At 45.4% G+C, this 20,820-nt stretch overlaps 2 protein-coding genes across 2 annotated transcripts in view; one reads left to right on the top strand and one right to left on the bottom strand.

The window, feature by feature from the left end:
* MAPKAPK3 (MAPK activated protein kinase 3) overlaps positions 1-20,820 on the top strand; it is a 139,984-nt gene that overhangs the window by 56,753 nt on the left and 62,411 nt on the right. The gene's annotated exons all lie outside the window — the stretch shown is intronic.
* Positions 9,560-18,851, bottom strand: CISH (cytokine inducible SH2 containing protein). Its single transcript, XM_009962925.3, has 3 exons — positions 18,040-18,851; positions 13,195-13,421; positions 9,560-12,691 (listed from the first exon to the last, which is right to left on the bottom strand). The coding sequence occupies exons 1-3, from the start codon at positions 18,084-18,086 to the stop codon at positions 12,189-12,191; spliced, it is 777 nt and encodes a 258-aa protein (XP_009961227.2). The 5' UTR covers positions 18,087-18,851; the 3' UTR covers positions 9,560-12,188.

Below are 20,820 nucleotides of genomic sequence, written 5' to 3'. Positions count from 1 at the left end.
TTACACTGCTCCTGCTAAATCAGAGTGAGTTTCCAAAGAGAAACTGTGATTCATCACAGTCAGCAGCGAGCTACGTGCCACCATGATGGGGAAAGGGTGGGCTGCCTTGAGCAGAGTGCTTGTGTTTGTGCAAGAGCAATAAAAATACAGGGTGCAAGCTGTCGGACGAGAGGTCAAGTCAGAGTGTTTTCCATTTGAGGGGGAAAGGACCAAGGGAAGACCTTATATGGTTAGGAGCCCAAGAGACAGCTTTACTCCCTGATCTTATAAAGCCAGGATTAGAAATGTGGGGTTTTTCTCTGCTTGGGGATATGTGGTTGATTGCCCTAGGGAGAAGAGAAAAGATTTAGTTAAGTCACTTGTGCTTTCCTTTATCATCCTACCAATCTGATGGACTCGTCTCTTCGCTGGCAGCCCTGGGAAGAAGGGAGGTTGGGCCACTTACAAATACTTCTCACTCAGATTTGAGGCAGCATTGCAGAGGGCAAGAAAAAGTCACCTTTGTACAGAATAGCTTTGGGCCTGACTTTCTTTTTTGTTAAGGTTACTTGTATCGATTTGACCTCAGCGGAGGCGGTAGCACAGAGAACCAGCCCCTTTGTGCACTGGCCGTAATCATTTCTCCAGAATTGTTTTTGAGGTTGTTTTTAAATTGCTCTGCAGGAGACTCTTCAGGCTTGGGTAGAGCCGCGTTAATTTTGGTGACGGGCTTTCTGCCCAATGTTCGTAAAGGGCATTCCCGTTGCGGCGGTTCCCAGCCGGGCGCATGGCCTGGGGCTCTGCGCCGGGATTCAAGCTGAGGTTTTAGGCCAGAGAAGGAAATCTGGGGGACTTGAGCTCAGCCTGGTCCCCTGTGCCCCTCACCCAGGGGACCTCCCCAGGTGGCCCACGGGCAGCCCTTGTCTCTGCACCACCAACCCAAGGTGACATATTGATGTAGTCCTGGGTCATCCCTGGGGGTAAAGGAATTATTTGAACACATCCTCTGTTCTTGGGTTGTTCAAAGGGTTTGTCAGTAAGGTGCGATGGATTACTTTTAGCATAAGATAGCAATAGGAACTGCCCGATAGCTGGAATAGCTGGTTTAAGTGGACACAGCTATGGTCTGTCTGTTTTGAAGTTGACCTTGAAGAAATGACCTACTTTCTGCAGGGAAAGCTGTCATTTTAAAACAGACGTTAAATTGTTACTTGGTAACTGTGTAAGGTTTGCAGTACCTTTAATAGTCCCACTTTGTCCTCAGCTGCTGAATTTTCTATCTATCTGCCTTTGTGTCTCACAGGGTTAGGCTGGTCACCACTGATAATTTTGTGTCACTCAGACATTTTCTGATAATGTGGAAGCGGATCACTGGTACAGGGAACAGAAAGGATGAATGGCATGAAAACTCTGCTCATCCAGACACTGGATGGTCCTTGTGTCCCCAGCCTTTTAGTTCCTCCCTCCCCACTGAGGGCCATGGAGAGGACACACAAAGCCCCAACATCTCTCTGCCTCAGAGGAATAGAAGAGGAAAACTTCTTTATCTACCAGTTTTCCTATGTTACCTGAATATGCAACTGGGAAAGGAAGAAAAAAATAAGAAAAAAAGTTGCTGCAGTGCATAGATTTAAATAATCAAATTTAAAAAAAAAATAAAAATCCAGAGACTTTTCTGTGCAGATTGTTGATGTTTCTGCCATTTTGCTATAGTGACTCCATTTCTTTAACTGTTTGTAGGTTTGCTAGCATCTGTGTACCACCATCCTTTTTCTTGTTGCTGTTAGAAAGTATCCCAACCATGATTCTTTCAGGATAGGGGACAAGTTAAGAGGTTTGTGTCCATGGAGTAAGACTTCAGAACATGTTTTGTGTTGATTTTTAACAGAATTATCTCAGCATACATACTGATCTTGAGATTCAGAAACTGGAGCTGGGCTCTTTCTTTGATGATGGTTCCAACTGGCATGAATGCCTGACAACAGGGACGGTAAAGGGCCTGTTTTCTACCCTTTTCCTTTGGTTGATACCATAACATATAAATCTAATTTCACTTTGTCTCCCTTTGCATCAAAAAGCCATCTCTACAAGGCAAAAGATACATGAAAAATCAGTGTTCCCTGACATAATTTGGAGTGCTTCGTTTTGTAGGCTTTATTCATCAGTTGCCTCCAAAACAGCACTGTTGTACTGATTATATCAGCCATGGGACATCTTTAGGGCAAGGTTAAAAAAATAATTCCTTTATACTTCGATTTCTTGTGATGTCGTCTTTTGAGGCAGCCATCTTAGAAGGCAAGCACACTGGAACCGCAAGGCATAGGGAATATTTCTATCTCTCCAGCTGGTCAAGGTAAAGCCTCTGAGGAGTGTTGACCTCTGCTAGCTACGTCATCCAGTATTTGCTGGATTGTTACATGAGAGCTGGCTACCTAGAATCCACCAGTGTCCACAACATGTTCCCTTTTCATTAAGTAATAAGTTTTGTCAATAACTGCAGAGAGAGTTTTGAGAGCTTTCCGTTTCTGTTCCAGAAGGAATTGATGATGCTAGGTATAGGGATCACTGTAGGATATACAGCATTTACTGTAAGCCTTTGGGGTTTTAGTTCCACCTATGTAATGGGCTGAAGAGGGATGCTGGCTGCTGCTGCTGAGGGAATGGGAAGAGATAATTAAGAAACAGCTTCATTGTCAGATACCTATTTCCCCTAACTCAAGCATAATAAGAGAATTTTTCTTTTGTCTCACAGGAAAAGGATTGTCCTTGGTTTAAGAAGATTTTTGACAGGAGTATTGCTCTTCCATCAGCTACTTCCTCTAAGAAGAGCTGAAACAAAGGAGGCGATTATTAGAGTAATAATAGGCCAAAAGGAAAATACAAAATAAACTGCAAAATTAACATATAAAATCCTGCTTGTTGCTTCCTGCAAATGGGGTAAGAAGCATAAGCAAGATAACATTTCTTTTTGTTGCTTATTAGTCAGTTAGGACTGGATTGATAACGTGTGGCAGGGGTTATCTGATTGTGTTGTAGAGTGGACCGTCTCTTTCTGAACTCACCTCTCTTCCCACCCAAGACTGAGTGGAATATTTCCTCTTCCAGTAGCTGTGTTGGACCCTCCCTTCGAAACCATGATTTATATGAAGAAGTAATACCAACATGATGTTCAGTGCATATTTTCTGTCAAAATCTGCTACCATGCTTCTATGTTAGGAAACAACAGAAGCCAGCATGTGACATTTTCACTTACTACACAGGTCCATGTCACACTGTGACTTGACACTAACGTGAGGTATTTTTTTTTTCAGGTGCTTGACTGATTTGTACTGTTTTGTAAAAAAAAAAAGGGCTCATCTTTTTAGGTAAGACAGGCTATATTATACAGCCAGGCAGTAGAGAGCTAAGGGATGTAAAAAATAGTAGCCTTTAGGTGGCACATCTGAAGAGGGACCTGCACACTAGGGAGTGTGTGGATCTGGCCTCCTCCTGGCCTGACACGCAGATCAGCAAGGCACAGAGCAATTCTTCCCTTAACCCAGAGCCAATCTAGAAGGTTACCTGCAGCCTGAGGGTGCATGAGTATGTCAGACAGAAAATTGTGTGGATGAAGAGAGGTGAACTGAGTCAAGTAGCAGGCAGTTGTAGGAGTGCCATACCGGTCCGGTTTGTGCCATCTGAGTGGTCTATGTTGAAAGTGGAAAGTGTAGCTGTTCACTTGGTGACAGAATCAACAACTTCTGCAGCAAAGTGTTTCCCTGCTACCTTAATGACCAAACTCTTTCTCCCAGCTAGTTTGCAGTATCCTGAGGCACTGAGGTTATTACAACATTTACCCACTCTTGCCCGGAGCTGCTGTTTGTGAATACCCCTGAGTCAGCAGCTTGGCAGGTCACACTAACCCCACTCCTCACTCCTAAGGACTTGACCAGCAAGAAAAGGTTTTGCATGCCGAGGGAAGCCTTCAATCGCCTATATTCTTGGAAAGAAAAGCGTAACATGGAGTCCCCACATTGGCCCCCTATGGGGACCGTGCAGGCCCAACCGATCCGCCTCGTTCCAGCAGTCTTGCAGTGCTATTTTGTACGTGTTCTTCCTAAAATGTTGCCCAGCACCTCTCAGCCAAGATGACTTTCATAGCACAGGACTGGAGGGAGGGGAATTAAAGAGGGGTGAATTGCAAAGAATCTCAGAAGAATGCAAGGAGTATTCCAAAACTAAAGGCTTAGAAGAGAGGGAGGTATTTTCAAAAAGAATTACAGAGATTTTCCAAAAGGTTCCCTGGAAATACTATTAGGTCATGTTTCAGGCTTTTCAGATTTACGTTTTAATCATAACAACGCCTTTTATTACTACTTAACACTTCAAGACATGTGCAAACACATAGCATGTGCACTGTGCAAGATGTTTCTTCAACATATTTACAGGCTTGGAGGTAGTGTTTTGAACTCTGCCTCCGCAGTGTTTGGCAATGACTGCGATGACACTTGCATGACGGGAAGATTCGTTGCCAAGTTGGGTAACTTCTGACAAGTATAAACACAGCTCTGACTTCTGTAAACTAGATTTCAAACCATACTGCTGTTCTGGGGAAGGGACTGTCCTGGCAATAAAGAATATACAGTGTCTGTGATCAGCTAATAATTCTTCTGTCTGCCAGTTTGCATTCAAGGAGCCTATAAAGAACAAGCAGCGAGGGATGGTTGGATGGGATGAGCGCCCCAGGAGCTTAGCACTGGGTCTTGCTGTCTCGTTGTTACCAGTATAACCCCGATCTGTTGTTTTTAGGGATTGTCACCACTGAAAGCTCTGTCTTAGCAACGTGAAATGAGTTTGCTGAGATCGATCCAGTTTTGCCTGCTCAGTTTTCCACAGACTAGTGTTTACACCCCAAAGTGGCATTGAGAATGTTCTGACTGGCACATTTGTAGGTGAATTCAAGTGGAGCCAGAACTTAACTGTACAATGCACAATGAGCTTTCCTTTTGCTTTTAATAAAGAAATGTCCAGGCTAGGGTTTGTGCATGTTAGTGGGGCAATGTGTGAAGGAAGGTTTTTCTTGTATTAAGTGAGCTATACTTCAGTGCTATGGTTTCCTCTAAAGCCAAATTCACATCAGAATTACGGCATGAGAAAATCCTTGCCTGTAAAACATGGAATATCAAGTGGATCAAATTCAGCCGTGAAGTAAATGAATTTCCATCACACTCAATGGGAAATGAACCTGGATTTAGCCCATTTTGTTGTACAGGTTTCACAGGCAGGGCTGTTTCAGTAAGAGCTGCGCCTCTCTGACAGCTGCGATTGGAAAAGTTGCAGTGTATCTTCTAGATCAAGGCAATCACATGCTGGAGTTACGCAGACTGCCAGGCTGGAGTCCAAGAAACTCGGGTCCTGGCTGAGCTCTGCCACTGATGTTTGGTTGACCAACTCTTCCTTTGTCTTTCTGTCTGACATATCTATATCATAGGTTTTTGAGAAATACCAAGTCTCTGATTATATGTTTGCACAATCTAATGCTACAGTAGCCACTATTATTTCAAGATTTTATTGTCACTGTAGTTGCATGGAGGTACATGAGAGCAAATACCTTTCCTGCCTAGATAGAGTGCTCTCTTAAAATAACTATTTTTACAGAAACTGACATTGTATTCATTTTTGCAACTCAAATTTGAGCTGCTGCAAAGTGCAGTTACACAGCCTTTAGGAAGTAGTGGCATTCAGTAGAAAACCCTTGACAGTAAGGTCTGAGAAAGAGGAGGAAAAGGGTGAGAGCAGTTCCTGTTCACAAAAGGAAACCCTTTTTCTGCAAATCTAGGTTGGTATGTCAGGCTGGGAATGGTTCTGACTGAATACTTTCCTCTGCTGGGGTAAGCTGCTTCCTCTGGGGTCTGCTCTTTTCTATATTTAAGTTATTCAAATGATGATTTCACAAGAATGCAAGTTGAGCTGTATGTGGAGCTGACCTGTGACAGGCCACCTAGCCCAAAAACCTGTCTGCAGCTGTGACCACTACCACAGTTGATTAAAAGGAAATTGCAAGGACTAAGCCACCAAAGATTTTCAGTAAAATTTCCCTTTTTCATTGAGTCTCATCTTTAATGAATATTGGCTAAAGTTCTGAAGCTTTGTTGTATTCCCTTCCCCAATCCAAAAAGCTCTCTAAATTATTACGTTTAGAATTATTGTTATGTTACTATGTAAAACCCAAATTGTATTTTTTTTACAGGAATCCTTTTCATGGTTTCCTTTTGAAGTTTAATGCCCAGGCTAACAGCAAAGACGTTAAAATGATTTTTCTTCCATCTGGTCTACATTTTGCCTACCACTAGCCTTTTCCTCTGAACGATATAATCTTTTTTCAAGTAAAAAAAAAAAAAAAATACTAGTTCTTGCTAAAATTTGGAAGAGTGTGTTTGTGTACAGTCATCAGTCTATGTGATGTGAATACGGAAAGACTCTAATTTTATTCCTAGGCCCACTTTGTCATTTTTCTTTGAGCTTGTTTTTTGATGTATAGTGGAGGTGATGATGGATGTCTCATTGATGTTGCAGCACTGTGCCTGCTCCCGAGGGCCACTTGCCTTACTTGTTTGTGCACTGTGTAGCAGAAACCACACGATCGCTGTGTTTCTCAGGAGGCGTAAGTGGAAGATCAAAGTGGGGTTCACATGAGGCAGCTTTAGCCTCCAGATAAAACCATGCCTCCACGCATTCCTATACCCTGACACTCTGGCACCTGTGATTATAAAAAAGTATAAATAGGCAGGACTGGGTGTGGGCAGAAAATAGACATGTCTCAAAAGAAATGAGTCTGAGTCTGAACGTGTTATCAACGCACTTAGCAACTGCATAACCCTCTTTTTGCTATCATGCCGTTAGGCAATACTGGCAGGACTGGGTTCCCTTGTACTCCCTCTTAAAAATTCAGTGCTAGGTTGCTGTGAACAGAAAAAGGCAAAAGGATGAATGTTTCTGCCCAAGGACAGGGCAGATCTCTTTAAATAATATCTCATTTTGACCTTTGGCTGGTTTGTTTTGTAAGGAGCTGCCTAGTCTGGTGTTTTTTTCTTTCATTTTCTCCTGTGAATGATAGGTGGGGTTCACTGAAAATGAGACACAGATGTTGTGGCAGTGCTGCTAGGCACTGAGATGGAAGATGTTACTTGGCATCCAGAGTTGCTCTCACACATCTTTACTGGATATTGCTTTATGCCATGCTCCAGACCTTTGGACTGTTGAGGAGTTCAGGGGTGGGGAAGAGGATAGTGCATTTCCGTGAGGACTGCAAGTGTTCCAGCGGTCATTAGGGAGAGACAGGAAAAGACCCTGATAATTGGCTTCTGACAGATTTGAACACAAGAACATGATTCGGCAGAGCAGAAGACCCATACATACAGTGTCCAGTTAATTTTGATTTTAATTTTCTTAATTTCATAGATAGCAGGTAGCGACAATGGAATTTGGACTAGAAATGCCATGTAAGAGGTTGATTGCTTGAAACACCTGACCATGTTTGTCATGAGAGAAATAAATACACTCTGCTGATGCACTTAATTTCTTGCTGGTTCATCTGGCTTGGGCTAAGGGAAGCTGTGTGCTTGAGAGTATCTGGGGAAGGGAGTAAGATTTCAGTAAGTTTGAGAGGATAGGAACATGTGCACATAAACAGGTTATTTTTCCCTTGCATGTCTTGCTGTTTCAGAAGGCGGATTATTTAAGACAGAAAATGATACCATATGAGCCAGACAAACTGCAGGGTATTTCTGCTGTGGCAGTGAGTCTTGGTAGCATGGTTTCATCATGGACTGGGATTTCTATTCCCTATCCTATCAGTCTGTTTTTCAGAGTCTCAGTGAGGGCTCCACGGACAGGTGTCTATCTGTAGTCAGAAACTGCAAAGCAAGAGAGAATCCAACCAAACTTGTGCTGCATTGGCTCAGTGGACTATACAGGTGTTGCCAGGAGAGGTGTTGCAGCTGTAATTCAGTGATTAAAAAGGTCAGTCTGCATTTCCACAAATGCTTGTTTCCAGCAATGTGGAACTCAGCTGTAAAAATCAGTTCAGTCTGCATGGAGGTTTGGCACAGGAATTCTCAGGACATGAACCTGTTTGCTTTAACGAAATGTGCTGAAGATGCAGGAGTGGGAGTCATTAAGATAACAGACAATGCAGTAAAACCACGTGTGACAGTAGTTACGTGTTGGCTTGACTCATGTCAGTTGTTTCTGCCTTCAATCTGCGGAATGTGGGCCGCAGGGTTTCATATATGTAGCTAGGGGAAGAATTTAGCCCAGCTAAGAAATGAAGAAATTACTTACTAATGTGTCAGAAATGCTGCATCTTTCTTTCTAGTATTTTCAAAGTTCCCTTTTAAAGATGGATGCAGCTTTTCCTTCCTTCTGGTTTTATTTTTCCACCTACTTTGATTGTGTTTTGTTTCTACCCCGCCTAGCTCACTTTCCACATTTTCCGTAAAACCAAGAGGGATGCAATAGTTTTTGTTTAACAACTTAAACTTGAGCAGGTTATTCCGTTGCCAACATTTCCTGGTTGGTGTGCAATGGAAATCTACCCACGGACTCACATTGAGGAGGTTGTGGAAACAATGTTCGGTAGTGAATGCCAGCCCCGTGACTGGCACAGAAAGGACAGCACGTGCTTTAGGAGTACTTTAAAGCAGCATTTTGAACCCTGAAGCCAGTGGGTTCAGAAAGGGTGAATGACGGAGAGGAACCAGTGGAGCTTCTGGGTTTTTTTCTGAGCATATTTTATTGTTTTCAGTGTTTGAGAGCATGCCGTGCCTTGCCTCGGGCAGGATGGGGGGAGCATCTCTCCTGGGAGGTGAGCGTGGCGGGACCGCAGTGGAGTCACGTGCCAGCAGTGGGGTTCCCTCAGTGTGTTCCCTGCATTTCACAGAGGCAGGACAGATGAGGTGGCCCCTGTCTCCCTCTGACGCCGCAGGGCAGATCCAGCTCCCCGGTGGTTCCCCCGCCGGCTGTGTCTGGCATGTGAGGTGATGAGAACCCTCTCGGGTGCTGGGCCAGACTGCAGACACAGGGAGACTGGGCCCAGCAGCAGCAGAACACAGGGAGAAACTGATGTTGTGAGTCCCCCACCCAAAGCATGGTCTGCCTTTCACAAACTTGTCTTTCAACACTACCAAGAGCAGAATTTTTCTTTGGGTCCAACTTGAAGCCTGCTGTAAACAAGTTACCAAACTTTCAGTTATGTTCCACTTAATTTCCCTTAGATTGTAATGGTTTTCTGTGGCACACAGAAGCAATACAAAAATAGTTCCTGTGTTTTTCTACACCATTAAAGAACATTCCTTCAGCCCTTCATAACTTGGGTTCTGCCACTGCTCATCTCTGTGCAGTAGAAACCAGACCCACGCTGATGATGATTTTGGTGTTAAGTCTCCCAGTATCTAAAGGGCTCTTCTTCTTGTTAAAGATTTTTGTATCTTGTTTGAAAAAAAAAAATGGTCAAGAGTTTGTCTGATCTTCTTGGGGAGGATTTCTGTGGATAAGAAATTAATTAATCCATTTGTATTTTATCAAAGACTTCTACATCAAGTGGCTTTAAAATATATTTAAAATGTTTATTTAAAATCCAAGTCAAATGATTTTTAACAAACTGTCTCAAGATAGAAGAAACTGATGTTTTGGAGTAACTGTATTGTTTATTCTTTGTATTGCAGTAGCACCTAGAGAACCCTATTTTGCTAGATGCAGAACAAACATATAACAGAGATGGTCCCTGCCCATATGAGCTTACAGCCTTCAGCTTAGCCTCTGCATCGTCCTGCTGGGAGACGAACCAGGCATCCTGACATTTTAGCTGGGCTCTCCTGGGGCAATGAGGTCAAACCTGTAAGCTTGACTTCCTCATTACCCCCAACAGAATAAAGATCAAGTAGGAGGCAAGTTTCAGAGAGCTAAACAACTTGCCCTTTCCTGCTGTACATTTCTCAAACTGTTTTTTCACGTGCTGTAAATACCAAGCCTGTGGCCGAGCCATGTGGGCTTCCTGAGATCACTGCTGCTCCTTGAAGAACTGTGGTTTCCTTGTTCCCAGTGTCCTCAGGCAGATAGAGGTGTTTGGATAAAAGGAAGCCTTTTCAGTGGTTTATGGTTTCTATTATTTAAAAAAAAAAAAAACCAACCAACTTTTCTTTTTTGTTTTACCCTCTAAATTTTCATTCTTATTCAGTACCTTCCCACGGTTGCTGCCATGTGGGGCAAGCAGGAAGGATATATAATAAAAAGCAAACCCGACATCACACATGCACATTGTCAATCATCAAAGTATCAAAAACAAAGCTTGCAAGAGCACAAACTTGTATAAATGTGGAGGGAAAAAAAAATAAGGACACTGACTATGCACATGAGGCCATCTTGTCCCTTTGGGCAGCTTTAAGTTATGGTGGAGGAAACTCCACCCATTTTTTGAGCTTGTGTCCTGGGTCACCATCCCATCCTTTTCCACCTCCTCTCTCAGCCCTCAGGTATAGCTGGGATTTGGCTCATCTAATTTACAGAGCCTTAGAGAGACAGGCACAGGAAGGGATGAACAAGGAAACCTTAACATTGGTTCATGCTTGATCAAGTTATAGGGTCTAAGGGGCAAAAGAAGCCAAAGATAATTTCTCTAGACCTGTCCCCTTGCCTACTCTCACTCGGTGGCAAAGACTGGCTCTGCAGGCTGGGAAGGTGATGGGGTCGTGCAAATGAAGGGGAAGGGGCAACTCTTCTGTCTGCGCTTGGGTTTGGGCGGATCCCTTCTGCTGTTTGTCCCTCCTGTCTGCAAAAGAGCAAGGGAGAGCCACTGTGCTTCATTTGCAGGGATGTGAAAGGGATGGGGTGTGGGAAGCAAACCCAGAGCAAAAAGTCTAATTAAGGATAACAAATGTGCAAGTCAGAGAAAGGGAGAGGAGAGGTCTAGACCTTGGCAAACAGAAAAGTTGAATTGTGGTTTCCAGTGTGTGCTAGAGCCTAGCTCTGATTAAAGCCACGCGGCTTGTGGATAATGCTGGCAGAAGCAGAGCAACTGGCAGTTTGGCATTGTGTTAGCAGAGAGGAAGGACAGCTCTTTCTACTGAGGTGCTTGTAACTTAGAAATAAATAAATAAATATCCTGAAGCTGTGTGTGTCTTTGGTGCAGCTCAGCAGAGCTGTCTCTGAACCCCTGGTCAAGGAGACCCCGTTCTTGCCGCCCGTCTCGCAAGGGAAGGGCAATGTCAAGGAACGGCACTTTCAAAACGCAAGCCAAATGCAGAGTGCTCTGAAACCAAATCCCTCTGCCTGCAAATAAGAAAGATAGGTTTCCGATTACTTGTTTCTAAATGTTTTATCACAGACTTCCTTTGGAGATGGGGAAGAAGAAAAAAAATGGGATGAGTTCTCCCTGGCCCAAGCTCAATATCCAGAATCTCTGCTTAGAGCTCTCAAGGAAGAAGGGCTTCCTTGAAGAAGCCCCTGTCCACAACCTATAACACAGCATGCATCTTTGGAAGATGCACAAGCTGCTGCTCGTGTGCTTTGAGGTTACGATGCCCAGCCCCCTGTAGCTAGGGAAGAAAAAAACCCTATTCTTTACCTCTGTAGAGGTGGGTCTACAGTCATCCGAGTCCCACATGCCCCAGAAGTCTGGGGGAGCTTGGATGTGGACTCCTGTTGACCTGTTACAGGGACAGGCTCCAACAGGTACTATCTGGATGTGAATCCAAATCCAAATTCCCACAGATTTTTGGCTGCCAGTTGGCTGGGAGACTTTATTCTAGCTCTAATTCCACAAAAGAAAAAGAAACAAAAAACAATAAAGTAAAAGGTGCTTTTAAAATACCATGAGGAGAGAAACTGCCATGGAAATAAATAGCGAAAATAACAATGTTAACATTTCTGGTGTCACAGCAACTCTGAAATTCAAGTAGTGTGCACATGCCTACAGCACTTTCTCACAGCCACTATCGGCACGGCCTGAGGTTCAGAGCTCAGATTGTGTCCCGTTGTTCACTGAAACAACCAACTCCTCCCTGGTGCTGGAATGGATTTAGAGAGAAGGGGAGAGGAAAGATGGATGCAGTCTCTGCTGATAATCAGGTCTTTACTGTGCCCACCCGATGCAGCGCTTTAGCGGGACAAAGACATGAAGTTTTTGTTATTTCTGTCCCCGACTGTCATGCCTGAGATATAATGGCCATGCTTCAGAGCTGGAAAGGGTATTGCTTCAAATAGTCCCCCATCCGCCTAGGCAGAGGGAGCTGGTCCACGTCAGCTGTAGACTTGTTAATCCGTAGCCGGCAGAGGTGCTGTAGACTGGGGATGTTTTCTTTGCGGCTGAGCGGCCGGATGAGCTTCAAGTGTACTGCAGCTGCTGCCATCTCTTTTTGCATGGGAGGTAGAGGAGGTGGAGGTGGGTAAGGAGCCTCGTTCTTGCTTTCCATCGTGCAGGACATGACATAATGCTGGATAAGGCTGACCACGTCAGGGAAGGCCAGGATGCGAGGTTTGGACAAGTAGTTTGAGTCTAGCCGGAACTTGCTGTCAGTGTATTCGATGCGCACGTTGGTGGGACCTCGATTTGTCTTGACAGAGAGTGTGAACAGGTAGCTGGGGTGGGTGCTGTCCCGTACCAGGAAGGTGCCCTCAGGCATCTTCTGGAGATGCTGCTTGGCCTCACTGGCAGTGATAGATCCCCAGTACCAACCTGGAAAAGCATCCCAGAAATAACTTGTTAGGGAAAGAATGTATTAAAGGACTGGCAGTATATTTAGGGAAGCCTTGAAGCCTACTCAGTTCAGGGCCTGGGGAGCAACCAGGCCTAGACTTGGTAAGACCTTCAGAAATTAAGACCACATCAAGTCCTAGGGTTTCCTACCTATGCTTGTCATCGCTGTGCTGGGGCTTGGGGTGAGGATGACTACTTCTGCAGCTACTCCAGTTTACAGGGGAAGAGGGGCCTTTCTGCAATTCTTTCTCCTGATTCAGTTATAAAAGACAAAGCTTTTGCTTACACTAGTAATACATTATTACTTCATGATACAAGTTTGTAGACTGCAGAATCACTTGCTGCATCCACAAGAGTCAGCCATGGCTGCGACAGAACCAGGTTCCTATCTGAAGTGGGATCAGGAGATTCTTCCTGGAGCTCAGATTGCGGTTGGTTCCCTGTAGCCTTCTGACCCCGCGGCTTTGTGAGTTGAGCCTTACCAGATTCTCGCAGATAGGAGAAGGTTTTTGCAATGCAGACAAGGTCTTCTTCAGGGTCTCGTGTGTGAGGTGGGTTGCTGTCTGGAACTGGTGCTGCAAAGACAGGCGCGGACTCCTCCTGGAAGGCTGTAACTGGGAGAGGCTGCATGATCGGCTCTGACAGTTCCACCGCGATGCCCCTGAGTGACAGTCTCCTGATCTTTTCCTCCGCCAACAAAGGATGAGGTCTGAAATGAAAGACATACTCTGCTATTTTGCCTTGCCTGGAAATAGGTTGCAGTGTCTGTTAAGTGCATGCTACGTTGTACTACAATGTGTTATGTTTTATAAAGGATCCTTCATATAATTATGTTTCAAACAGAGAGAGGGAAGGAGGGGAAAGTTAGACAGCTGAAGATGAGCCCTTAGAAACAGGAAGAGAGAGTTGGCCTCTTTTGCCTTGTAAAAGGTAGACTGTTTTGCAATTTAGGTTGATTTGAAACCTGATATTTTTAGATGTTGCCTGTTAATATGTAGTTTCAGAGGCAATAAGGTTCATAGCAGTATTACAGCTTCACTTACATCATTACAATTTTGGAGCATTTATTTTCCTGCCAATAGATTTGTTAGTCATTTACTGTAATATAATTAGAAGCAGAATTTAGAATAACTTGGGTTTTGTCCAAGCCGCTTTTTGCTCAAGGTTGACCTGATCCGAAACGTGCCTGTTAGAACTCAGGGTGAGCCAATCTTGTAGTAGAATAATGGGAATTCTTGTTTTAGCCAAGCCTGTGCCCTACACAAACCCTGGTGTTCAGCGGCACGACAGAGACCTCAGTGAGACTGTAATCTCTGCTGGATTACAGAAGGAGGAGGTTCTGCCATGAGGCTGCTGAGAGCATTAATCCTTCTGTGGCCTAAAGAGAGCGTTAGTGTAGCTATTCAGCATCTAAGTGCAGTTTCATGAAGCCTGGAGCTCTCATGGGCCATGGGTGCTCCTTCTCTGCAGCATGCAGATTCCTAAAGGAAGGCAGAGCTCCTGGGGGAGGATGGATTTTGGGGCCAGGGAAGTCTTCATTCCCAGGTAAGACCCTGAGCAAAAACATTAGTTTCCGTATTTTCTTCTAGGCTCTTTGCCTTTGTGTGCTCTGTACTGCTGCCTGTCCTGTGTTAAATCCCCCACGTGCGCTCACTTGCTTAGGGCATTCTGTCAGACACAACATAAAAGATGGCTGAGTTTCCGGAGAAATACAACACAGTCCCCAACACGGGTTTGTCACAGCATCACTGGAGCTGATGGGGATTACAACGGCAGCAGCCACCTCCTCACACATCACTGAAAAGAGAAGCGGAAGGACACTCCGAAGTCATAAACACTTCTCTTCCTCCTTTTCTGTGCTTTATGTGAACAGTGACACTTTAGGTACATACATAAACGTGTTGTAAACTGATCTGCACTCAATCATAGCTGCACTCCACCTTCTCAAACTGCTGAGTATCAAGCATGGGACAGGGAGCAGGAAGAAGGAATTCGGGGGAAAATTAGATTAGAGATAACCTGAAAACAACTTCACAAGGATTTGTGAGTGAGAGCTACAACCCGTTCCATGACTCTGCATTTCTAATAAAACCATGTCGGTTTGGAGTACGGTTTTTGTAAAGCCACTGGTAAAATTGAATCTATGGAGAGATGCTTCTTGCCCATGCAATACATGGCAAAACCCTACTATTCTGTTGATATTTAGAAAAGAACATTCTTCCTTTTTCCATATGTCAAATCACATTTCAGAAGCATGATATCCACTTGGCATTCATGGCATTTGATCCTCATTTCTTAATTTCTATTAATGGGTAGGAAGCCAAACCTCACAAAAGGTTTGCTGGCCCTTACCTTCACCCTGATCACAGGGACTGCATTTTCAGTGGCTTTCACAGGACAGTGGATCTGAATATACTTTTATACCTGGAGATGGCTGTTGGGAAACCTCAGAGTCCTCATTTAAACCCCACCCAAGCTACATTTGTAGGTGTTGAGGGATGCATTTTTAAAGATATTTGAATGTCTTCCTCTTAATGCCTTGGTCTTAACAAATGGCTAGATACCTGCCTTTTGGGGAAAAAGAGATTCCTGATTCTCTATTGCCCCCCTTTTAGAGCAAGGAGGACTATAAACCAGATCCTTCCCTGTACTGAACCTAATACAACAGTTGCCGCTGTGCAAAGAGGGTGTTACAGAGGACGATTAGCAGAGCAGCCTCTCTCAGGTGTGTTCTTACACCGACTATTCCCTGAGCTGAAAATGCCTGTGACCACTGGTAAGGTGCAGGACTGAAATCAGTCCTGCACCGCTCACTGCCCACTTGCTCCCCAGAACTTGAATACTGCAGTCCAAATTCCAAATCTCTTTGCATTTATATTCTCCTAGAAAATGTTTCTGACCTACCCTTTGGGAAAGGTTTTGAACACAAAGGAAACTTTTCTTGTTCCTATCATGGAACTACTTTTTTTTTCTTTTTTATATACCTACTTTGGAAGGGAAATTGGGAATTGGCTAAGAGGCTGGGAAGGAAGGGAGAGAGAGCAAAGCTACTCAGGGAAATGTACTCCCACTTCATTGCAGAAAGTTGTTCATTTCAAGGGCTGCACCAACTCACAGTTCGGTCCACCAAAAGGCACATCAACTGTGTGGATTTGCCAGTGGGTTTCTTCTGCAGAGCCACCGTGGGTGTCTCTGAAGCAGAGCCCATGTGCTTGAGATGAGGTTTCCCACTGTGCCCACTCTCTGCTGCCTTACACTTTCTGCCACCTGAAGCTGAAGGAGCCCAGACCCCACGCAGTCCCTGGGGAGATCCTTCCACCGCAGCCAGAGAAGGGCCACGCTTATACTCTTCCTATTTTCCCTCTGTATACCTGCCTTATGCCCCCCTCTCCCCCTATAGAAAGTCCTAGTGTAGCTGTAGTCTCAAAGGAGTAGAACAGAGGAGGAGGATTATAAATTCTCATAGACTGGGAGGTGCTGGTGTCCTAAACAACTTGAGGCTTAGGCTGAAGAAGGAAGAGCTGCTGCTGTGACCAGAGCAGCTCCAAGCACAGGAAAGGGTGAGCAGAGGGATCAGCAGGGAATGACAACTACAACTTTTAATGCAAGTACATTTGCAAGAGGGTTAAGAAGAGTTTGCTGGGATAAGGACATGTTGAAAAAGGTATGCTGACATGAAAAAGTCAGCCCTTTAATGGGACAAAGTATTTGAAAATAATTAGTGCTTGTAAGAAAGAAAGTAGAGTAGATTCATGTGAAGGATGAGGACTGATCGTAGTAAAGTGTTAGTACAACAGCTTCAAAGAGGAAGAAAACAAATCTATAAAATTTAGCACGTCTAGCTGGTAGTCTGTGTGGAGTCTCTAAGAGAAACTGCAAATGAACTTCCCTGTACTTTGGCAATTAGTGTTTCAGAAAGCCTTGGAAAGCCAAGAAAGTTCAAGAAAATCAGATATGTTTGATATCATTTAGTGTTAGCTTTGCAGTTACTTTGCTGATAAGCTAAACTTTGTAACACAGTACAAATAGTACAAGAAAAAGTGTGTTGAACTGCTCTCCCTCCTATCAGCCATGTCCCAAGAGTCCTATGAGGGCTTGGTCTGAATAGGAGGGAGAGTATGGAGTCCAGGGTGTGTGAAATCCTAGAGGATAATGAAAACTGAGCAATAAATGGTCATTTCAAAAAGATATTAAGAGACAGCCATCTACACATCTGGCTACATAACAAGTTCTTAGTGGGTGAAGGGAAGCAGTAGCTCTGGTATGTTAACCCTGAAGAAAAGCTTCAGACAAGGGTGTCATAAAGCCTAAGATGAAAAATTAATTCCCTTTGCTGTGGCTATAGGAACTGCAGCAGTAGACTGAAAACGACAGTGAAAACAAACCCACTTGAGTAGTTGGAAAGTATTGGTAAGCGCAAGCTCTGTTTGTCTGTGGAACAGATTTTGGGGGAAAAAGCAGAAAAATCCCCGTGCTTTAGTCATTTAAAGCAGACAAGGCAAAGGCATTGCCTCCGAGGAAAATGTGCTGAGCGCAGGAGGGTGGGTAATGCTGACATTACAGCTCAGGCTGAAACAAGTGCTGACACTTTCCTAATATGCAGCATGTGTAAAAATGCTGGAAGATTCCTGCAGACCAGGTCTTTATGCACGCTGATGACCTGAGCCGATCCCAGAGACACTGAAGTGCCAACACACCGGTACCAGACACCCACACCGGAGAAGGGACTTGGATATTTCCTCTTTTACTGAACAAAGGTGGTGTCACTATCCATGCGTCCCCCACGGCTTTCATTCTACAGAATGCTGGGTATGGCTAGGTCTGTATTTAGTACATACATACACATAAGCAATAGAAAAATGAAATTATGTGTCCAGCATAAATATTTACTTAGACAAAAATATCTGAACTCCCGAGAAGTTTTTCCCTGTGAGCAGTTTGTTTCCACCAGGACATCACGGAACACTGACAGCAGCCTCGGGTTTGTGTCCCCACTGGTGCTACACACCCCCCACACCGAGCAACACACTCCAGGTTTTTCCTAATTCTTAGTCCCCCAAAGACTTGGAATACCATGCAGTTTTTCAGCAATAGAAAGCACGGAAATCAAGAATACGTTATGGTCCTGTGATTTTCGGCCATAGAATCTGAAAAGCAGACACAGAGGGGACACCCTCGGAGCTTAGCGCTCAGCCAGCATAAGCCATTCCCGTGCCATTACAGTCACACATGGCAACTCACATGAGCTGAAAAATCTGTCCCAGAGAGTCTTACTAATTACAATTATCAAACCACAGCTTTTAAAAGAAGGCTGCAAAGTATCTTACCCCTGAACACAGAGGATCATGTCACTCCTGGACCAAGGGAAAATCATTAAGTCTTCAAGAAGGTGGGAAGCGGTTTCTCCTCTTCTTGTTTTTCTTGTCTCGTCTCCTTTTTCTTTGATTCCCAGAAGGAGCAAGCTAGTTCCAGGCTCAGGGTAGGGGTTGACGGCAGGAGGAGGCTGGGGAGTCCCAGCAAACCCCTTCGGCAGCTGGTTGTGTTTCAGATACAGCAAAAGCCGAGCAGAAGGCGGATCGGGCTGTCCGAGAAAGACTTTGCAGATTGTTTAGCAACTTTGGCCAGGAAAATGCGTGCACTCTCAGTGCTTTAGAAAATAATGTATTCTTGTTCTGCTTTTCAGAAAATAACAAAAAAAAAGTTTTAAAAATAACCAGAGGAAATTAAGATTACATATATTTAAGGAGGAACTAATCTTCTTTCAGAGCAATCTTTTAGAAAAAACATTCAGCACACTCTGAAATAGTAATAAATAGATACCAATAAATAATATCTCCCCAAATGCTTAGGAGGAGAGAGCCGGGAGAGCAGCAACCTGCCCTTTCACGGGCTCCAGAAGTAATGAAGCTCCGTGAAAAGGAAAAAAAAAAAAAAAAAAAAAAAAAGAAAAAAAAAAACCAAACCACCACCCTACTCAGTAATCTTTTGTTTGCCCCTTTTAATCTGTTCCAGGAAGTGAGGGATTCCTGGAATCGTATTGTGTTCACATCACGCTTCCGATATCAGCCACGAGGGGGAAAAAAAAAAAAAAAAAATAAAAGAGAGAGAGAGAGAGAAGGTATAAATAGATGTGTCCATACCGGCCGCGGGGGGAGCGGCGCGGCGCGGAGGGGCGCGGAGCCCTCCCGGGGGCCGGGCGGGGCGGGGCGGGGCCGCCGCGGGGCGGGGCGGGGCGCGGAGGCCGCGCGGAGCCGCCGCCGCGCGTGTTCGCGGAAACGCCTTTGATCCATTTCCAAGAACTTTCCAGGAACGCGGGGCCGCCGCGGCGCGCGCTGCCAATGCCCGGCCCCGCCCCCCGGCCCCGCCCGCCAATGGCTGGACGCGGCTCCGCCCTAGGACCCGCCCCCGGCCCCGCCCCGGGCGGGCGTCTCCCGGCGGCGGCGGCGGAGCTGCCCGGCAGCTCCCGTGTAGCGCTCATCGAATCCTTCGTCTTTTTTTTTTTTTTTTAAGCATTTGTAGTTATTCTTTTTTCAAATCTGGCTTTAGCACCTTCCTCGCGGTTCTCCCCCCAACCCCGGCCGCGACCCCGGTCGCGGCGCCCGGCGGCCCGGCGCTCCCCCGGGGCCGGGCGCGGGTGGGTCACAGCCCCGCGGAGCCCAGTCCGTGGGAGGACGGTGCGCCGGAGCGCCTGGTCGTCTGGCCAGCGAAAACACGGCCGCCACGCTGCCGGGGTGGTCTCATGCCGTGGTCATTGGGATCCCCCGGGCGTTCGGATCTCAGCTCGGCTAGGTCTCCTGCAAAGGGTTACACCACCGCCGCCCTGTCCTGCATCTGTAGATCATTCTCAAGTTAAAATCGGGTGACCCACGAGGAAATATTTCAGTTACGTTTAGGGTTATTGAACCTTTCATGTTTAAACACTTTATAACAAAAGCTTGATCGTTCTTTTCCTGCCACAAGTCGCCACCTCTTCACATATCAGAGATAAGAGAATGCAAGAGAGGGCTGTTTGTCAGCTCCACTGAAGTAGACTGAATATTTTAAAATATTAGTAATCATTGTGCTGTTCAGAACCAAAGTGAATGGGGCCAGCAGGCGAGGGGAGGGGACGATGATGATAAGGGTAAGGTTGGAAGGATGTTCTCAGGGGCAGGGCATGAGCCCGGGAGCAGGAAGCCTATGTTGGGCTCCTGACTCAGCCTTGAACTCCCTGCTGGTTCATTTAGCAGCTGATGAACCTTCTGCACGCTTCCATTCCTTTTCTTTAGGACATCAGGGACAGCACAGTAACGAGTGCTACTAATAATAGTGAGCTATTCAGAGAGGTGCTGAGGGCCATCTAAGGATCCAGAGGGACGGGAATGTCATTGTGCGTGCACCCCTTGGCTGGTTTGCTTCTGAGCCCGACTGACTTCAGCTCCTGCCTCATCTGGATACGTGTCGATTCACGGGAGAGGCGAGGGGATAGCAGAGGAATTTCAGTCCTCATCCTTCCTGTGCACAGCAAGCGTAACGGCCGAAAGATGATTGGAAGGCTTACCTTTGCAGTGCTGGCTCAGGGCTGCAGGGAGACGCCTGCATGTGTTTGCTCCTTTGTATCTAAATTCAGCATTATTTAAAGCCTTATGTCAGTGGTGCAGCAGCACAGTGGGTTTGATCAGAGCTACACTACAGTGTAGGAAGCGGCTGCTGTCTCCTGCAAACTGTAGCTGACCTGCACGTTTAGAAGGTATTTCACCTTCAGCCTTGGAGGAGATGCTGAGATCACAGCTATAGTGTGCCCTAAGGCAGGAGTGCTACAGCCCAGCGCAGACATTAAGCTATCTTTGTGTATTTTTTTTTTTAACTTAGAATTGAGCTCCATCTAGTGATCTTCTCCTGGAAGTCTTTGTGTGCAGACTGTGCTGTCGGTTGAGTGGCCATTTGTATCTCTGGTGCAGGAAAACAAAAGAACTGTACAATGGAAAAATCACGTGCAGAAACGGGTCTCAGTTGGCAGCTCTGTATTTCTGCTCTGCAGAAGCAGTGTAAGTGTTCACACCAGGGCAGACACCGTGCGTTCTGATGCAGTGATCCTCCACCTGCCATCACTAGATCCATGCCGCCCT

This window comes from Tyto alba, unplaced genomic scaffold (genome assembly GCF_018691265.1).
Source record: "Tyto alba isolate M040663 unplaced genomic scaffold, T.alba_DEE_v4.0 Super-Scaffold_3, whole genome shotgun sequence".
Classification (NCBI taxonomy): domain Eukaryota; kingdom Metazoa; phylum Chordata; class Aves; order Strigiformes; family Tytonidae; genus Tyto; species Tyto alba.
This window is presented reverse-complemented; position numbering and strand designations above follow the sequence as displayed.

What these genes read in the sequence shown, in the direction of transcription:
- CISH (XM_009962925.3), bottom strand. Translation starts at nt 18,086, where the DNA reads ATGATTTTCCCTTGGTCCAGGAGTGACATGATCCTCTGTGTTCAGGG. An exon ending in ATGATCCTCTGTGTTCAGGG is followed by an intron (nt 13,422 to 18,039) that starts GTAAGATACTTT and finishes CTTTCATTTCAG; the next exon opens with ACCTCATCCTTTGTTGGCGG. An exon ending in CTCCTATCTGCGAGAATCTG is followed by an intron (nt 12,692 to 13,194) that starts GTAAGGCTCAAC and finishes ATGCTTTTCCAG; the next exon opens with GTTGGTACTGGGGATCTATC.